Source organism: Typopeltis vanoorti, chromosome 9 (assembly GCF_054136105.1).
Source record: "Typopeltis vanoorti isolate ZY-2024b chromosome 9, IOZ_Tvanoo_1.0, whole genome shotgun sequence".
Taxonomy (NCBI): domain Eukaryota; kingdom Metazoa; phylum Arthropoda; class Arachnida; order Uropygi; family Thelyphonidae; genus Typopeltis; species Typopeltis vanoorti.
The window spans coordinates 138,994,525-139,009,530 of record NC_143557.1 but is presented as its reverse complement, the minus strand read 5'-3'; the positions used below and the strand labels follow the sequence as shown (position 1 = coordinate 139,009,530).

Sequence of the window (15,006 nt, the reverse complement as noted above, 5' to 3'; positions counted from 1 at the left end):
AGCATATTACGAAAACAAGAGTACCCCCTCACAAATCCATGTTGACTCTCACAGATAACATTACCCTCATCTGCCCAAATCTGTATATGGTCCCTCACTAATTTCATCAAGATCTTAACAACTACTGATGATTCACAAACTGGCCTATAATTAGACACTTCCAGTCTGCTTCCGCCCTTATGCAATGGCACTATCTTACCTTCCTTCCATTCCCTGGGCATCTTTCCCATAGCCAGACTTTCATTGAAAAGCTAGGTCAAAGGAGCTATCAGTTCTTTAGCAAATTCTCTCAAAACCCGTGGTGAAATACTATCCAGTCCCACAGCTTTACTGACATCCAGAGTTTACTGACTCAGTATTTGGAACACACTCTCGTCCTCCTGCATCTCTATCCCTCTAGTATTAAAATTTACTCCTCCAGGATGAAATACTCCAAACAATTCCACCATGTCCTCTGCATCAGCCACTCTATTCCCATTTTTATCCCACAATGTCATTCTTCCACAGTCATTTCTCCTCCTACTGGCCACATAGCTAAAAAATTCCCTAGGTGGATCATAGGGCTAATCTCTTCTCATATTCCGTTTCACCTTCCTTACCATACTAGTCACTTTCCTGGCCCGTGTCTTATATTCTTCATGCAACTGCTCTTCATCTGTCTCCTTATATCTCTTCCATAGCATCTTTTTCACATGCAGTTCCTGATATTGTTTGTCATTCACTTTACTCCAAATTGTTTTCTCTTCTTCACTTGTGGAATACAGCTTACTATTGCTGCTCACAAATATTCCTTCACAATTCCCCAAGCACTTAGACCGCTTGGTCACACTACCACCTCAATAATGTAAACTTTAGATATCGTGCCATTATAGTATCTGGTTCACTTCTTGAAGCTACGTATCAGCAATTTGATGATGATATAACAGTGGTTTTGTGAATATTGTTGACAAAGGCAAGTGGTAGAATTATTGCAGCTCATTCTCTCACTTTATAATAAGTTTAGTTTAATCCTTTATCCAAGTGTGAGCAAACAAAGTTTGCACCTGAAAGTATCTTCAGGACTGAGCTAAGGTGGTGCAATATCATGGCAACTCGTGGCAAAGATGGAGAAAGCTGTCATCACTCCTATCTCAGTATCTTCCATAATGCAAAACACATCTCCTTGCAGACATGTGTAATGCTATGCATTAAGGCACTCCTATCTCAGTATCTTCCATAATGCAAAACACATCTCCTTGCAGACATGTGTAATGCTATGCATTAAGGCAAGGGCCACTACCCAGACCAGTTTCAACCTTTTTGTATTGGTGAAGCTGGCTCTTAAAATAAGACGATCCCAAAAAATCGCCCAACTCAGTGTTGTTCCACTCAGTGACAGGTTCACCCTATCACCAAGAAGAACTTCTCAGCATATACTCTACCCAGTGTCAGGCTCACCCCCACCACCAAGCAGAGCCATAATCTCAGCAGTGGCCTAACTCAGAGACACGCAAAAGCCTATCCCCAAGCAGAGCCTCTCAAAACCCTAGCCTAACCCACACCGGTTTCAACCTTATGAATAAGTGAAATGGGCTCTAAAAATAAGACGATCTCAAGAGATCACCCAACTCCGCGTTGTTCCACTCAATGACAGGCTCACTTCGTCACCGAGAAGAACTTCTCAGCATTGGCACTACCCAGTGGCAGGCTCACCCCCACCACCAAGCAGAGCCATAATCTCAGTGGTGGCCCGATTCAGAGACAGGCAAAAACCTGTTCCCAAGCAGAGCCTCTTAGAACTCAAGCCTAACCTGCACCGGTTTCAACCTTTAGTGAGATTTCGTCAGTGGGAGCCAGGCCCAGTAGTAGAGACACCAAGGCAGAAGCAATGAGAGATCATCCCCACCTATAGGAGTTGCCAAAAGGTACAACCTTATTATTAAATTACTCTGGATTCAGAGAAAGATGTTGAGAGTTTATTTTTCACTTGGTTAGACTATAATAAGTTTAGTTTACTCCTTTAACCGAGTGTGAGCAAACAAAGTTTGCACCTGAAAGTATCTTCAGGACTGAGCTAAGGTGGTGCAACACCAAGGCAACTCGTGGCAAAGGTGGAGAAAGTATCATCACTCCTATCTCAGTATCTCCCATAATGCAAAGCACATCTCCTTATGTGCGGATATGAGTTGCCTTGGTGTTGCACCACCTTAGCTCAGTCCTGAAGATAGTTTCAGGTGCAAACTTTGTTTGCTCACACTTGGATAAAGGATTAAACTAAACTTATTATAGTCAAACCAAGTGAAAAATAAACTCTCAACATTCTCTCACTTTCTGTCACTCATTGTGTTTTTTGTGAAAGATCAAGGAACAGGAAATGCTATTTTTATGATTTAAACATTATGTGAGAATACTACTGAAATGGGTGACTATGAGAATGTTTTTAATAATATCACACAGAATTGTTTAAATTTTTAGAACTGGCCTGCTAGTGGCCGAGTGGTTAGCGTATCTGCTCTCCAGCTAAAAGGCTGCGGGTTCGAATCCTGTCGTGGGCATGGATGTTTGTGATTGTCTGTGAAAGTAGTAGTGGTGGAAGTCGACAGTAGATGGCATTGATGTTAGATGATGAAAGTTGGTGAGTAGTGAGATGAAGAGTTGATGCCCTCCCTCGATGAGTCTTTGGACTCCCTGGAGGTGTGATATAATAATAATAATAATAATATATTTTTGGAAAAGATTTGTAATCAATAAGAAATTTATATTAGAACAATAGGAATTGACAAAGTTTTTAAGGAATTTATAAAAAGTAAGTAAGATAGGAAAACCACTCTATGTAAATGTGAGTAACAAAAAAAAAAAAAGAAAGAAAAAAAGAAAACTAGGGAAGAACAAAAAATACTTTTTCTGTCTTTGTTTTAGGCCTCATTATATCTTAAAAATAGCATTCCAGAGTTCTGGAAAATGGATGCAAGAAAATACTTCATTAATAACAAAATATGAATGCAATAGAATATTCAACTACAGTGTATTTGCATGAATATAATCAAAGATTAGAGAACTCTGCATAAATTTTGAGTTATCAAATTTCAAAGTATCAATAAAAGTGATATTTAAGTAATTTAAACAATGCTACATGATTAGAAATCATTATCTGTCAGCAGTTGTACATAAAAGACAGTAGAGAATGAAGAAGTGGAAATGAATGGGGAAGTGAGTGGTATGAGTATAGAAAATGAGAGAATGGGTGTGCAAGAGGAGCAGGGAAACGGCGAGGCTCAGGGTGGACAGGGATACACAGCGTGAGAAAGGTGGATGCTCCAAGAGGAGGTGAGAGTATGTGTAGGCAGGAAAGTAATGGGATGATCAGGGATCAAAAGGAAACAGATGGAATTGCAAAGGGTTCAAAAATGAAGAAGCAGAAAGGGAAATGGCCCCAGTCCAGCATGGAGAGATCACATCGAGTGAGTGGTATCAGTGGAACTAGCTGTAGATCCAGAAATGAGTTGTTGTGTTTGTATACCAATGCCAGAAGTATAAGAAACAAGGCGGATGAAATGGTTGCACTAATTGCATCTGTGCACCCAGAGATTGTCAGAATAAGTGAGACATGGTTAGATGAGGATGACATCCTGACAGGAATAGAGATGGAAAGGTATGATGTGTTTCGTGAGGATAGAAGGGGTAAAAAGGGAGGGGGAGTGCTATTGATGATAGAGAAAGAGTTATGTCCATACAAGGTAGAGATGCAAGAGGGAAATGGGGCCAGTGGTTTTGAGGCAGTATGGTGTGAGATAGAGGTGAATAGAATCAAATACTTGGTGGGATGTTGTTATAGACCTGGTAATGTGGATGGTGGTGATAGTGAAATGTATAGTCAAATAAGCCAAGCAAATAAGAAAAGGGTGATCATTATGGGTGATTTTAATTATAGCAATATAGACTGGAATGAAGAGATAGCAACTAGAAGTAAAGAAAACGAGTTTCTTGAGTTTTTGAGGGATAACTACCTCAGACAGTATGTAACAAAGGGCACAAGAGGATTAAGGGTCTTGGATTTGGTCATCTCATCAGAGGATGTAATTATCAATGAGGTATCAAATCATCCACCAATTGGTGAAAGTGACCATGAGGTGATTACTTGGGTGGTTGTCAGCAGTGCAAGGACCCGTGTGAAAAAAGGGTATATGTGGAACTACAAGGGGGGTGATTATGAAGAGCTCAGGAGACAGCTTGCAGGTGTAGCATGGAATGAGGAGTTAGCTGGAAAAGAGATCAATGCAGCTTGGGGGATTTTCAAAAAATATTTAGTAGAAGCAATGTCTAAATGTATACCATGGGTGAGAAGGTTAAATAAGGTAGGTGTGAGATGGATGAATAAAGAGATTAAGCATGCAATACAGAGAAAAAGGGCATTGTGGAGGCAGCATAAGAGAAGTGGAAGTAACCAATTTCATGAGGTCTACAAAGACCAGGCAAGGAGGGTGACTTGGTTGGTGAGAGTAGCTAAAGAGAGGTATGAACAGCAGTTAGCTAATGAAGCTAAAAAGAATCCTAGGGAGTTCTTTCGATATGTAGCCAGCAAAAGAAAGAATGATTATGGAAGGATGACATTGATTGGAGGAAATGGTATAAAGACAGCTGTTGCAGAATGTGTGGTGGAGATACTTAATGAGCAGTTCATAAAGATCTTTCAATCTTGTGAATGTGACTTCATGGAGAGATTAAGAGCAGTTGATGATGGGGAGGAGAGACTGACTGTAAGTGAGCAAGAGGTGTTTGGGGAGTTGAGTAAACTAGATGTAAATAAGGCTGTGGGACTTGATAATATATCACCGCGTATTCTGAAAGAATGTGCCAGGGAGTTGACATCTGCCTTGACATATTTTTTTAATACGAGTCTTGCACTCGGTCAAGTCCCTAAAGAGTGGAAGGAGGGCAAGATTGTGCCATTTCATAAAGGAGGTGATCGAACTCAAGCATCAAACTATAGGCCTATCTGTGTGTCAGGTGTTGTGGTTAAGTTGTTGGAGAAGCTTGTGAGAACTAGGATCCAGAGTTGGGTTGACAACAATGGTATAATCTTTGATGGACAGCATGGATTTGCTAAAGGGAGGTCGTGTTTTAGTAATCTACTTACTTATTACAATAAAGTGACTGCTTCCTTGGACAGAGGAGAAGGATACACAGTAATATACTTGGATTTCGCAAAAGCTTTTGATAGAGTACCTCATGATAAGTTGACAGTCAAACTTGAGCAGATGGGGTTGGATATTAGATTAGTGCATTGGATTGGAGACTGGCTATCTGATAGGTATCAACAAGTTGTGTATGGGGGTGCAATATCCAGGAAAAGGAAAGTCACTAGTGGAGTGCCTCAGGGATCTGTTTTAGTGCCATTACTATTTAACTTGTATATTAATGATATTGGCGAAGATTTGGATGGAGATATTCAGTTGATTGCAGATGATGCAAAGTTGGGACGAACCATAAAGAGTAGTGAAAATGTTGTAGCCTTGCAAGAAGACTTGAATAAATTGAGTGATTGGGCAAGCAAATGGGGATGTGAGGTCAATGTTACAAAATGTAAGGTTTTAAAATTTGGAAAACAAAGATGGGATGCAGAATTTATGCTTGGTGAGAATATATTGTTAGAAGTAGAGGAAATAAGAGATCTGGGGGTGATAGTGGATAAGGATCTAAAATTTAGGGGACACATCGCCAAAATTGTGAAGACAACACAAAGACTTCTGGGAATGATGCAGAGGACACTGACGTGTAGAAGTAGGGAGATTCTTGTTCCATTGTATAAGGCTTTGATTAGGCCACACATGGACTATTGTGCCCAGATTTGGTCACCTGGTTTTCAGAAGGATGAAGAGATGTTGGAAAGGGTCCAAAGGTGACTGACTAAGGTAGTTTCTGACCTCTGGAATGTCGAGTATGAGGAAAGATTGAAAAGATGTAATTTGCAGAGTCTAGTGGAGAGAAGGAAGAGGGGAGATATGATAGAGACCTACAAGTTGGTAAGGGGTTGTTATAGGATCAATGGTGGAGAAGTTCTACAGAGAATAGTGGGAGATCAGAAGAGAACCAGAGGTCATCCCTGGAAACTGTATAAAGAAGGTGTGAGTAGGGGAGTGAGAGGCAGGTTTTTTTCGTGCAGAGTTGTGAGTGATTGGAATGCCTTGCCTTGCCTGAGAGTGTGGTGTCTGCAAGGAGTTTGAATGTGTTTAAGACGTGGTATGATGAGATGTGTGTGAGATAAAAGGACCTCCTAGATGGGTCTTTGATTCCATGAGGTCTTGTTTAATAATAATAATAAAAAATTAACTATCCTCTTTTTCAGGTTATAATAAATTTAGTTTAATCCTTTATCAAAGTGTGAGCAAACAAAGTTTGCTCCTGAAAGTCTTCAGGACTGGGGTAAGGTAGTACAACACTGGGCAACTCGTTGCAAAGGTGGAGCAAGCTAACATCACTCCTATCTCAGTATCTCCCATAATGCAAAACACATCTCTTTGCGGATATGTATCATGTTATGCATTAAGGGAAGGGCCACTACCTATACTAGTTTCGACCTGTACTATCTTACCCCAGTCCTGAAGATACTTTCAGGCGCAAACTTTGTTTGCTCACACTTGGATAAAGGATTAAATTAAATTTATTATAGTCTAACCAAGTGAAAAATAAACTTTCAACATCTTTCTCTAAATCCAGAGTAATTTAATAAAAAGGTGGCACACCATTTGGCAACTCCTATAGGTAGAGATGACCTTGCTAATGCTTCTACCTGGTATCTCCACTTGGGCCTGGCTCCCACTGAAGAGACCTCAATAAAGGTCGAAACCGGTGCGGGTGAGACTTGGGTTCTCATAGGCTCTGCTTGGGAACAGGTTTTTGCATGTATCTGAGTGGAACCACCGCTGAGATTATGGCTCTGCTTGGTGGTGGGGTGAGCCTGCCACTGGGTAGAGCCAATGCTCAGAAGTTCTTCTCGGTGATGGGGTGAGTCTGTCATCAAGTGGAACAACGCAGAGTTGGGCGATCTCTCGAGATCGTCTTATTTTTAGGGCCCATTTCACTTATTCATAAGGTCGAAACTAGTCTGGGTAGTGGCTCTTCCCTTAATGCATAATATTATACATATCCGCAAGGAGATGTGTTTTGCATTATGGGAGATACTGAGATAGAAGCAATGTTAGCTTGCTCCACCTTTGCAACAAGTTGCCCGGTGTTGTACTACTTTACCCCAGTCCTGAAGATACTTTCAGGTGCAAACTTTGTTTGCTCACACTTGGATAAAGGATTAAACTAACTTTATTATAGTCTAACCAAGTGAAAAATAAACTTTCAACATCTTTTTCAGGTTACGTTAGAAGTAAAGAAATATACTGCAGGCCATATCACTTCCGAAGGTAGCAGGAATATTAGTTCGCTGTTATTATGGCAACAGTGAAGCGCATCGCATTTGTAACTAAGCACATGAGTAGAAAATCCCCTAAAAGTCATCACTGCTTGAATCACGCCATTCTATGTATAACATTACATTATGAATGCTAATATGAAATTGCACGGCCAAGATGACTCTATACTACTGTGTGCCTTTGGATTTTCTGGAATTAACTGATAGGCTGTAACAAAGTAGATGTCATATAATTTATTATAAATTATGTTAAGATAAGCGGTGGTTTACGTTATGAAATGAACTTCACTCATCACAATGCACATTTTCGAACATGACATTTATTACAATAATACGTACATAAACATTCTTATCCCTCCATTAATTTAAATTTAATTTAATTAGTGGTGTTTAGGAAGCTCCTCAACACCACTCAGGCTGTGGGTAGTATCATCAGATTGTGCATCTTCACTAATAAAGATTCAGAGCTGTCATCTACCGTGAAACACACATTTTCCACAACCTCATCTATCATTCCATCAAGGGGCTGAGAATTTTTCTTCAATAATATGGGTTATGCAACTTTTCCATATGTACTCAGTAATTTTTTGAAATCCTTCCATGACCAGTTTTTCAACATCTAAAATTTTGAAAGCTGTAATTTTAGTTGCAACATGCCCTTTAATTTGTGCCCCAATGAGTTCTATGGGGTTCAGTTCACAATGGTATGGTGGAAGATGAAGAACTATGTGTCCTTTCTGTTCGCCAATACTGTCAATGCGATATTTTTGAAACTGACTCTTGACATTTGACACCAAGATCAATAATTCTGTTTTTACCATATCAGAAGTAAAACTGATTCCTTTTACCTTCAGCCACTTCTGAATGTCCTTTTGTGTGTAGCCTGAGATGGCACATTTTCCAGTTGGACAGAATGGTAAGGCACATTGTCCATTACAATAACTGTTAGGCTCAATGTTTGGCAAAAAAATGTTAATGAACCAATGTTCATAGTGCTTTCCATCCATTTCCTTATGATAACCGCTTTGTGATTTCTGCACTCATAAAATTTCAAGGGCCTCTGGTACAAATCTGTCTTTGCTGCCAGCATGTGTTATGATTATACGAGACCCCTTTCCACTCGGTGGTTTCAGGCCTGTTGTTAAGCCTAACAAAAATGCTTGAGGAGCACTTTTTACTGTCGTGTCCTGGGGAACTTTAGTGCAGGTGTGACTAGCATTCACCCAGGTTTTGTCTATATAATAAATTTTTTGTCCCTCGTGACGATATTTCCTGATAGAACACAAATACTGGTGATACCATAAAATTATATCTTCCCTTTCAAGCAATGCTGATGATTTCCTTCTTGTGGAGTAAACAAAACCAAAGTGCTTTAACAACTGGTAAGTTGTTGTTAATGAAATGTGAGGGAGATCTTCATCATTGTTACAGCAGTCATTACCTTATATATCATAGGAATTTCATTCTTTCGGAAGAAATCGTGCACTTTCTGACGAATTGCTTACAGCATAAAGTCATCGTATTTCACAGAGCATGTGCATAGTCCTATGGAGCTAGACCTCTTGTTCCTCAGTGTACACAGTTGTGTTGTTTGCTTCACGATATTGCCCACTGTTTCATCAAGATTTCTCGTCTGTAAACCAGCGTAAACATTTAGTATGATGCGCCTTTCAGAGGTTTGCCTTTAGGATGCGTTACTAATTTAGGACTACGTGAGTGGGAATACAAGAGTCAACACCACCAGTCATCTCCACCTTGTTTAGGGTAAAGTCGGCAGAGACCAAGTGATAGATAACTGCATTTTGCAAAAATAAGTTCCCTGTAACAATTTAATGGTATGAAACATATTCTAGCATCAGCAAGAAAGGAAGTAGTAAAATAATTATATACAAAGTATACCACGATATGATAACATAAAAAATTTAAGGAACTATTTTATGAAGTGTAAGCCTATAGTACGAATGGTAAGAAAAGCTGTAGCTTATTCCACTACTTCCAAGATAACCTGAAAAAGAGTATAGTAATTTAAACAGCTAATACAAAATTTTATCAATTACATAACAATTAAGCAGAACAGATACCTACTATTCCAAGCCATGGGAAAAAACGTAGCTTCTCAATGATATGGAAGAAGTAAAAGATAAGAAGCAATAAAGTGACAGTAAGTCCTGTAGAGCCCACAAAATTATACCAATTATTATTAGAGCAGTAGGTGCAACTGGAAGCCATGATGCAGATCATTCCAGCAATGTTATTCAACTAGAAAAGAAAAAAAAAAAAGGCAACATTTTATATGATAAAAAATATATTAGAACTGCCACAATATAAATTAAGCAATCACTGCAGGCTGATATGAACTGTTTAGAGGAGATTATGTTAAATGTTTTTATATTATTATTATTATTATCAGACTTTCAAGAACTCAAAAAGATTCACTGAAGAATCTCATCACTATCTAATACAATCTTCTTCAAACCATACCTTAAAAATTGTTTACTGTTTGTGCAGTCACCACCATCTCAAGCAATCCAGTCTTCAAACAAGAAGCCTGGAAAAACTGGTGCTCACATTCTCCTTATATACAATTTCCAAGAAGGATAGTCTCTTATTATCCACCACCTCTGTTCTTCCACTCTATGAATTCTTTCTGTATTTTTTCTCTCTCTTCTTATTTCGGTACAATTAAGTCCACACACATGGCTTTTGTTTGCTATAGGCTCTTCTACCTTTCGTACATGGAAGAAATATTAAAAAACTTATGCCAACCTATATATTTCAGTCAGATCACCCTTCTTCCTATCCACAAGATCACAGTATTAGAATAGATTGAGGAAACTCAATCCGTTTTCATACTTAACATCTCAAACCTGACACTAACTCTTTTTTAGACCTATTCTAAAATTCCTTCATTTCCTCAAAAAATCAGGTAACCAAATCCGAACACAGTGACCAAAAACAAGCCTGATTAAGGCATTCACAGTAGAACTAGAACCTCTTTATTTCTTCTTGTTAATGTCCCCTTCAAGAATTGTGAGGACAATTGCACTGTCCCTCATAATTCTTGTAATGTGGCTCTTATTTCTCCACCACTGCTCAATGGTCCCGTATCTTTTTCACCTTCTTTAATATACCTCCATTAATCAAATACATAATGTCATATACTGGCTTTCTAAATATCAAAATTTTACACATATTTCCACATATTACACATATTCCCAAAGATTTATTCTCTGATAACTATGTTTCAGTTCTCATAACTCTGCAAATCTTTGAATATCCCCATTTCATCATCTCTCAATATTAGTAGAATATAAATAAAATAATGGGCCTAACATAAAATCCATGTAAAACACTACTGATCAACATTTGTCTTCAGGGATTCAACAACTTCCAGCAACTCAATGATATTGGCCAGCCACTTGGCCTATTGGCTAACCACTCGGCCAGCCTGGCTGTCCGAGTGGTTGGCATATCCACTCTCCAGCCACAAGGTTGCAGGTTCGAATCCTGCCATGGGCATGGATGTTTGTGATTATCTGTGGAAATACTAGTGGTGGTGGTAGATGCCGTTGGCATAGTGCAGTCAGTTGGTGGATTGTGTGGTGGAGACAGAGTTGTAGAGTAGGTGCTCTCCCTCGATGAGTCTTTGGACTCCCTGGAGGTGTCAAATAATAATAATATAGCTATCAGACAGCCATTCACTCACTAATTTATTATCCAATCTTCTCTGTCTGAATTTAAATATCAACCAGATGGTAATTTATCAAAAATTCTTTGCTAAATCTCAATATACTGTATATACATATACAGTATATACAATATACTGTATATGCTAAAATACAACCTCTTCTTAACAATCCCATTCTGAATTTTGATAATACAGTTGTTGTACTATCAAACAATTCCATTTCATAGTTCTTTCGTACACACACACACACCTGATAAACAGATAGGTCTATATTTCAGTTCATAAAATTCTGTGGCATGAGGACATAATCCAGTTCTGTTACCAGTATTTTCTCCACATGGAACAATTGGCTAAATTTTTTTGTTTTATTTATTTTATTTTTTTTATTAAGGCACTCAACTAGTTTTGTGAAATTTCTATGTTTCACATAATCTGGAGATAAAAAGTGAATAAAAAAAAAAAAAAAACATGTTAGGTTGCAAACATGTATCAGCCAAAGTAAACTATTTGAAAACAGGAATAACAATGGAATACTTACATGCATTATGTGGTCATTTGATGGTTGTTAGCATTCTGTGCACTACTGGTATTTGCATGCATTGGTTATTTAATGAGAGAGAGGTCCAGACTTAATGTAAAATCATGCCTTGTTTCTAGTTGCAGTGTTCAGGGTATTTTATCATTTCAGCTAACTCTTTGAATGTTCTTGAGTAGAAAGTTTAATCTATGTGGATCATCTCGGTTTGTTGCCACATTATTCGATGTTTGGTATCCATTATATGTGCTGCGAATCTTGATTTGTGCTTTCTTTCATTCTCCACATCCTTGAAATATTCAGATATGCACATCTCATCTGACCCACTTGCCTGTCCAACATAACACAACCTACAGGCACAGTTTATCTTGTAGATGCCAAGCTTCTTAAGTGGTCGATGGGGAGGTTTCAAAGGCCTGAAGAGACTGGAAATCTTGTTGAGGGGATAGAAAGCAACCTTTAAATTTTGTTGATGTTGTAATTTTTAAATCTTATCTGTGACCAACCATATATATGGGAGAATTACTTTCCTCCTAAAATCTTATCTTTCATGTTCATCTCTGGCTATCCAGGAGTTTGATGTAGAATTTTGTTGACTAGTGATTTGTTGTAGCATTCTTTGGAAGGATGGAACAGAGATAGTCGAGTTCCTAGTTTCTTTCATTTATATTAATATCTACTTTGTGAAATTCCTGTGAAATGAAGGAAGTTCACAAAATTAGCTGAGTTTGGAAATATGGCAAAATATCTTCTTCTTCTTTTCAGCCATTTTCTATCCACTGCTGGACGAAGGCCTCCTCCAGATCTTTCCACCTTTCTCTGTTCTTGGCAATGGTTAACCAATTTTCCCCAACAAAATTTGATAATTCATCACTCCACCTTCTTTTAAGATGTACTCGTTAGTATGGTGGTCCATCGCTCATCTTCTCTTCTGGATAGATGTCTGGCCTATTTCCATTTTAGTCACTTGTGGTGAAGAATGATGTCAGTGATGCGAGTCTGGCTTCTTATCCAAGTGTTTTGCTTCTTATCGTTTAACGTGATGCCTAGCATCAACCTCTCCATTTTTCTTTGAGTTGTTGTTAATTTATTTGCCAGTGCTTTTGTTAGTGACCAAGTTTCTTAATGCATAACGGTATACATATCCATAAGGAGATGTGTTTTGCATTATGGGAGATACTGGGATAGGATTGTTGGTAGCTTGCTCCACCTTTGCTACGAGTTGCCTGGTGCTGTACTACTTACCAAGGTAAGATAGTACAACACTATATTCAGTCCTGAAGATATTTTCAGGCACAAACTTTGTTTGCTCTCACTGGGATAAAGGATTAAACTAAATTTATTATATTGGAAGTTTATTTTGCGCTTGGTTAAACTATATATAAATTTATAGTCTTTATCCAAGTGTAAGCAAACAAAGTTTGCACCTGAACATATCTTCAGGACTGAGGTAAGGCGGTACAACACTTAGGCAACTCGCAGCAAAGGTGGACCAAGCTCTCAGTCCTGAAGATATGTTCAGGTGCAAACTTTGTTTGCTTACACTTGGATAAAGGATTAAACTAAATTTATTATAATAATAATAATATATACTTTACTAGTTTTTGTACATCTTTGGTCTTTAAATTTTTAGTTTATCATTATTATTAATATCTGACCTCCATGGAATCAGAGACTCCTTGTGGAAAGTACACAGCATTGCACACAATGCTCATGCAACCATGCTTTAAACATTCAATATGTCTGCATTTACAATACTCAGGCAATGCACTCCACTCACTAACCATTCATTCATGCTTGTGTCAAAAGCAGATGTGATTGTTAAACTAATGAGCTCTCTCACTTTGCTGAGATCGATCACAACCGGTGAATGTCTACATTTCGAACACACTAAGTTCAATTCTCATCATGACGAGAGGAATCTTTATGTGGACATTTTCAATTGAAAGTGAGTTAGCCAATCTCATACGGAGGTAACAGGGTTTTTTCTCCTGAAACTCGGGTTTTTCATACTGCATGCATACAGACAAACTGGCCATCAGAACACATGCAATTTACTTCTTCTTCTTCTTGAGCTTCACGAACCATTAAGGTTCTTAGCTGCAAGCACCACAGTTCTCCATTTTTTCCTATCTTTAGCCAACTCCTTCCAGTTTTGCAGCTTCAGCTCTTTCATGTCCATTTCAATGTTATCCATCCATCTTCTGTGGGGTCTTCCTCTAGGACGTCTTCCATTTGGGTGATGTAGAAAGGTTCTCCTCACTAGCCTGTTATCCTCCATTCTTTCTAGGTGACTTAACCATCTCATGTGACTAGCTCTGATTTCATTTATTATTAGTGGCTTCTTATAAAGTTCATAGAGTTCTCTATTCATTCGCCTTCTCCATTCATCTGTCACAGGATCTTTCACCGAACCAAATATTTTTCTTAAGATTTTGTCTTCGAAGAGTTGTAATTGATCTTCATCAGCTTTTGTTATATTCCATCTCTGCACCATATAATACAACTGGTCTAATTAGCATTCTGTAGGTATTTATTTTAGATTCATATGACAGATTTTTAGATGAGAGGAGGTGCTGAAGTGAGAAATATGATTTATTACCTGCTTGGATTCTCATCTTTATTTCTGTTTGGATCTTATTATCTTTAGTTATTATAGAACCTAGATATTTAAATTGTATTGAGTTTTTCAATATCATGTCAGCAAATTGAATAGTTGATGGCTTATTAAGATCATTATGTCTTGATACTTTTAAATATTCTGTTCTATTTTGGTTATTATTAAGACCTATTTTTTCGGAAGAGGTTTTAAGGTTTATGAAAGTTTCAGTTATATCATCTGCACTTTCTGCTATAATATCAATATTGTCTGCATACTCCAGGAATGATGCAGAGTATGATGCAGTACTTTTCGTTGTTTCTCGAATTACTTTTTCTAAGGCTATGTTGAATAGTATAGGTGATATTGCACCTCCTTGTTTTAAACCTGTGGAGACACTGAATGGCTCTGACAATATGTTGTTAGCAAGGACTCTACATTGACTTTCCTGTACACACATTTTGATCAATCTGATTAGTTTTTCTGGTATCCCAAATTCCTTTAAGATATTCCATAGACTTTCCCAATGTATACTATCATATACTTTTTGGAAGTCAATGAAGAGATTATGACTTTCTTTATTGTATTCCCATTTTTTCTCTAGAATTTGTCTCAAGGTAAAAAGGTGATCAATGGTTGATCAATTTCTTCTGAATCCTGCCTGATATTCTCCAAGAATCTCCTTTGCATATGATATAATTCTTTTCAGGATAATATCAGACAGGATTTTTTAACTAGCATTTAAAAGTGAGATGCCATCTATAGTTTTCACATTTCCTTTT

General features: G+C 38.0%; 1 protein-coding gene and 1 pseudogene across 4 annotated transcripts in view; both read right to left on the bottom strand.

Annotated features, from left to right (window-relative positions):
* The window catches only part of LOC150103618 (proteolipid protein 2-like), a 171,334-nt gene that overhangs the window by 97,906 nt on the left and 58,422 nt on the right, over positions 1-15,006 (bottom strand). For all 4 annotated transcript variants that reach the window (XM_090397678.1, XM_090397676.1, XM_090397677.1 and 1 more), the window contains exon 3: positions 9,488-9,661. In XM_090397678.1, the coding sequence (XP_090253804.1) occupies positions 9,488-9,661 (174 nt within the window). The remainder of the gene's footprint in view (positions 1-9,487; positions 9,662-15,006) is intronic.
* On the bottom strand, positions 7,921-8,920 carry LOC150103619 (uncharacterized; annotated as a pseudogene).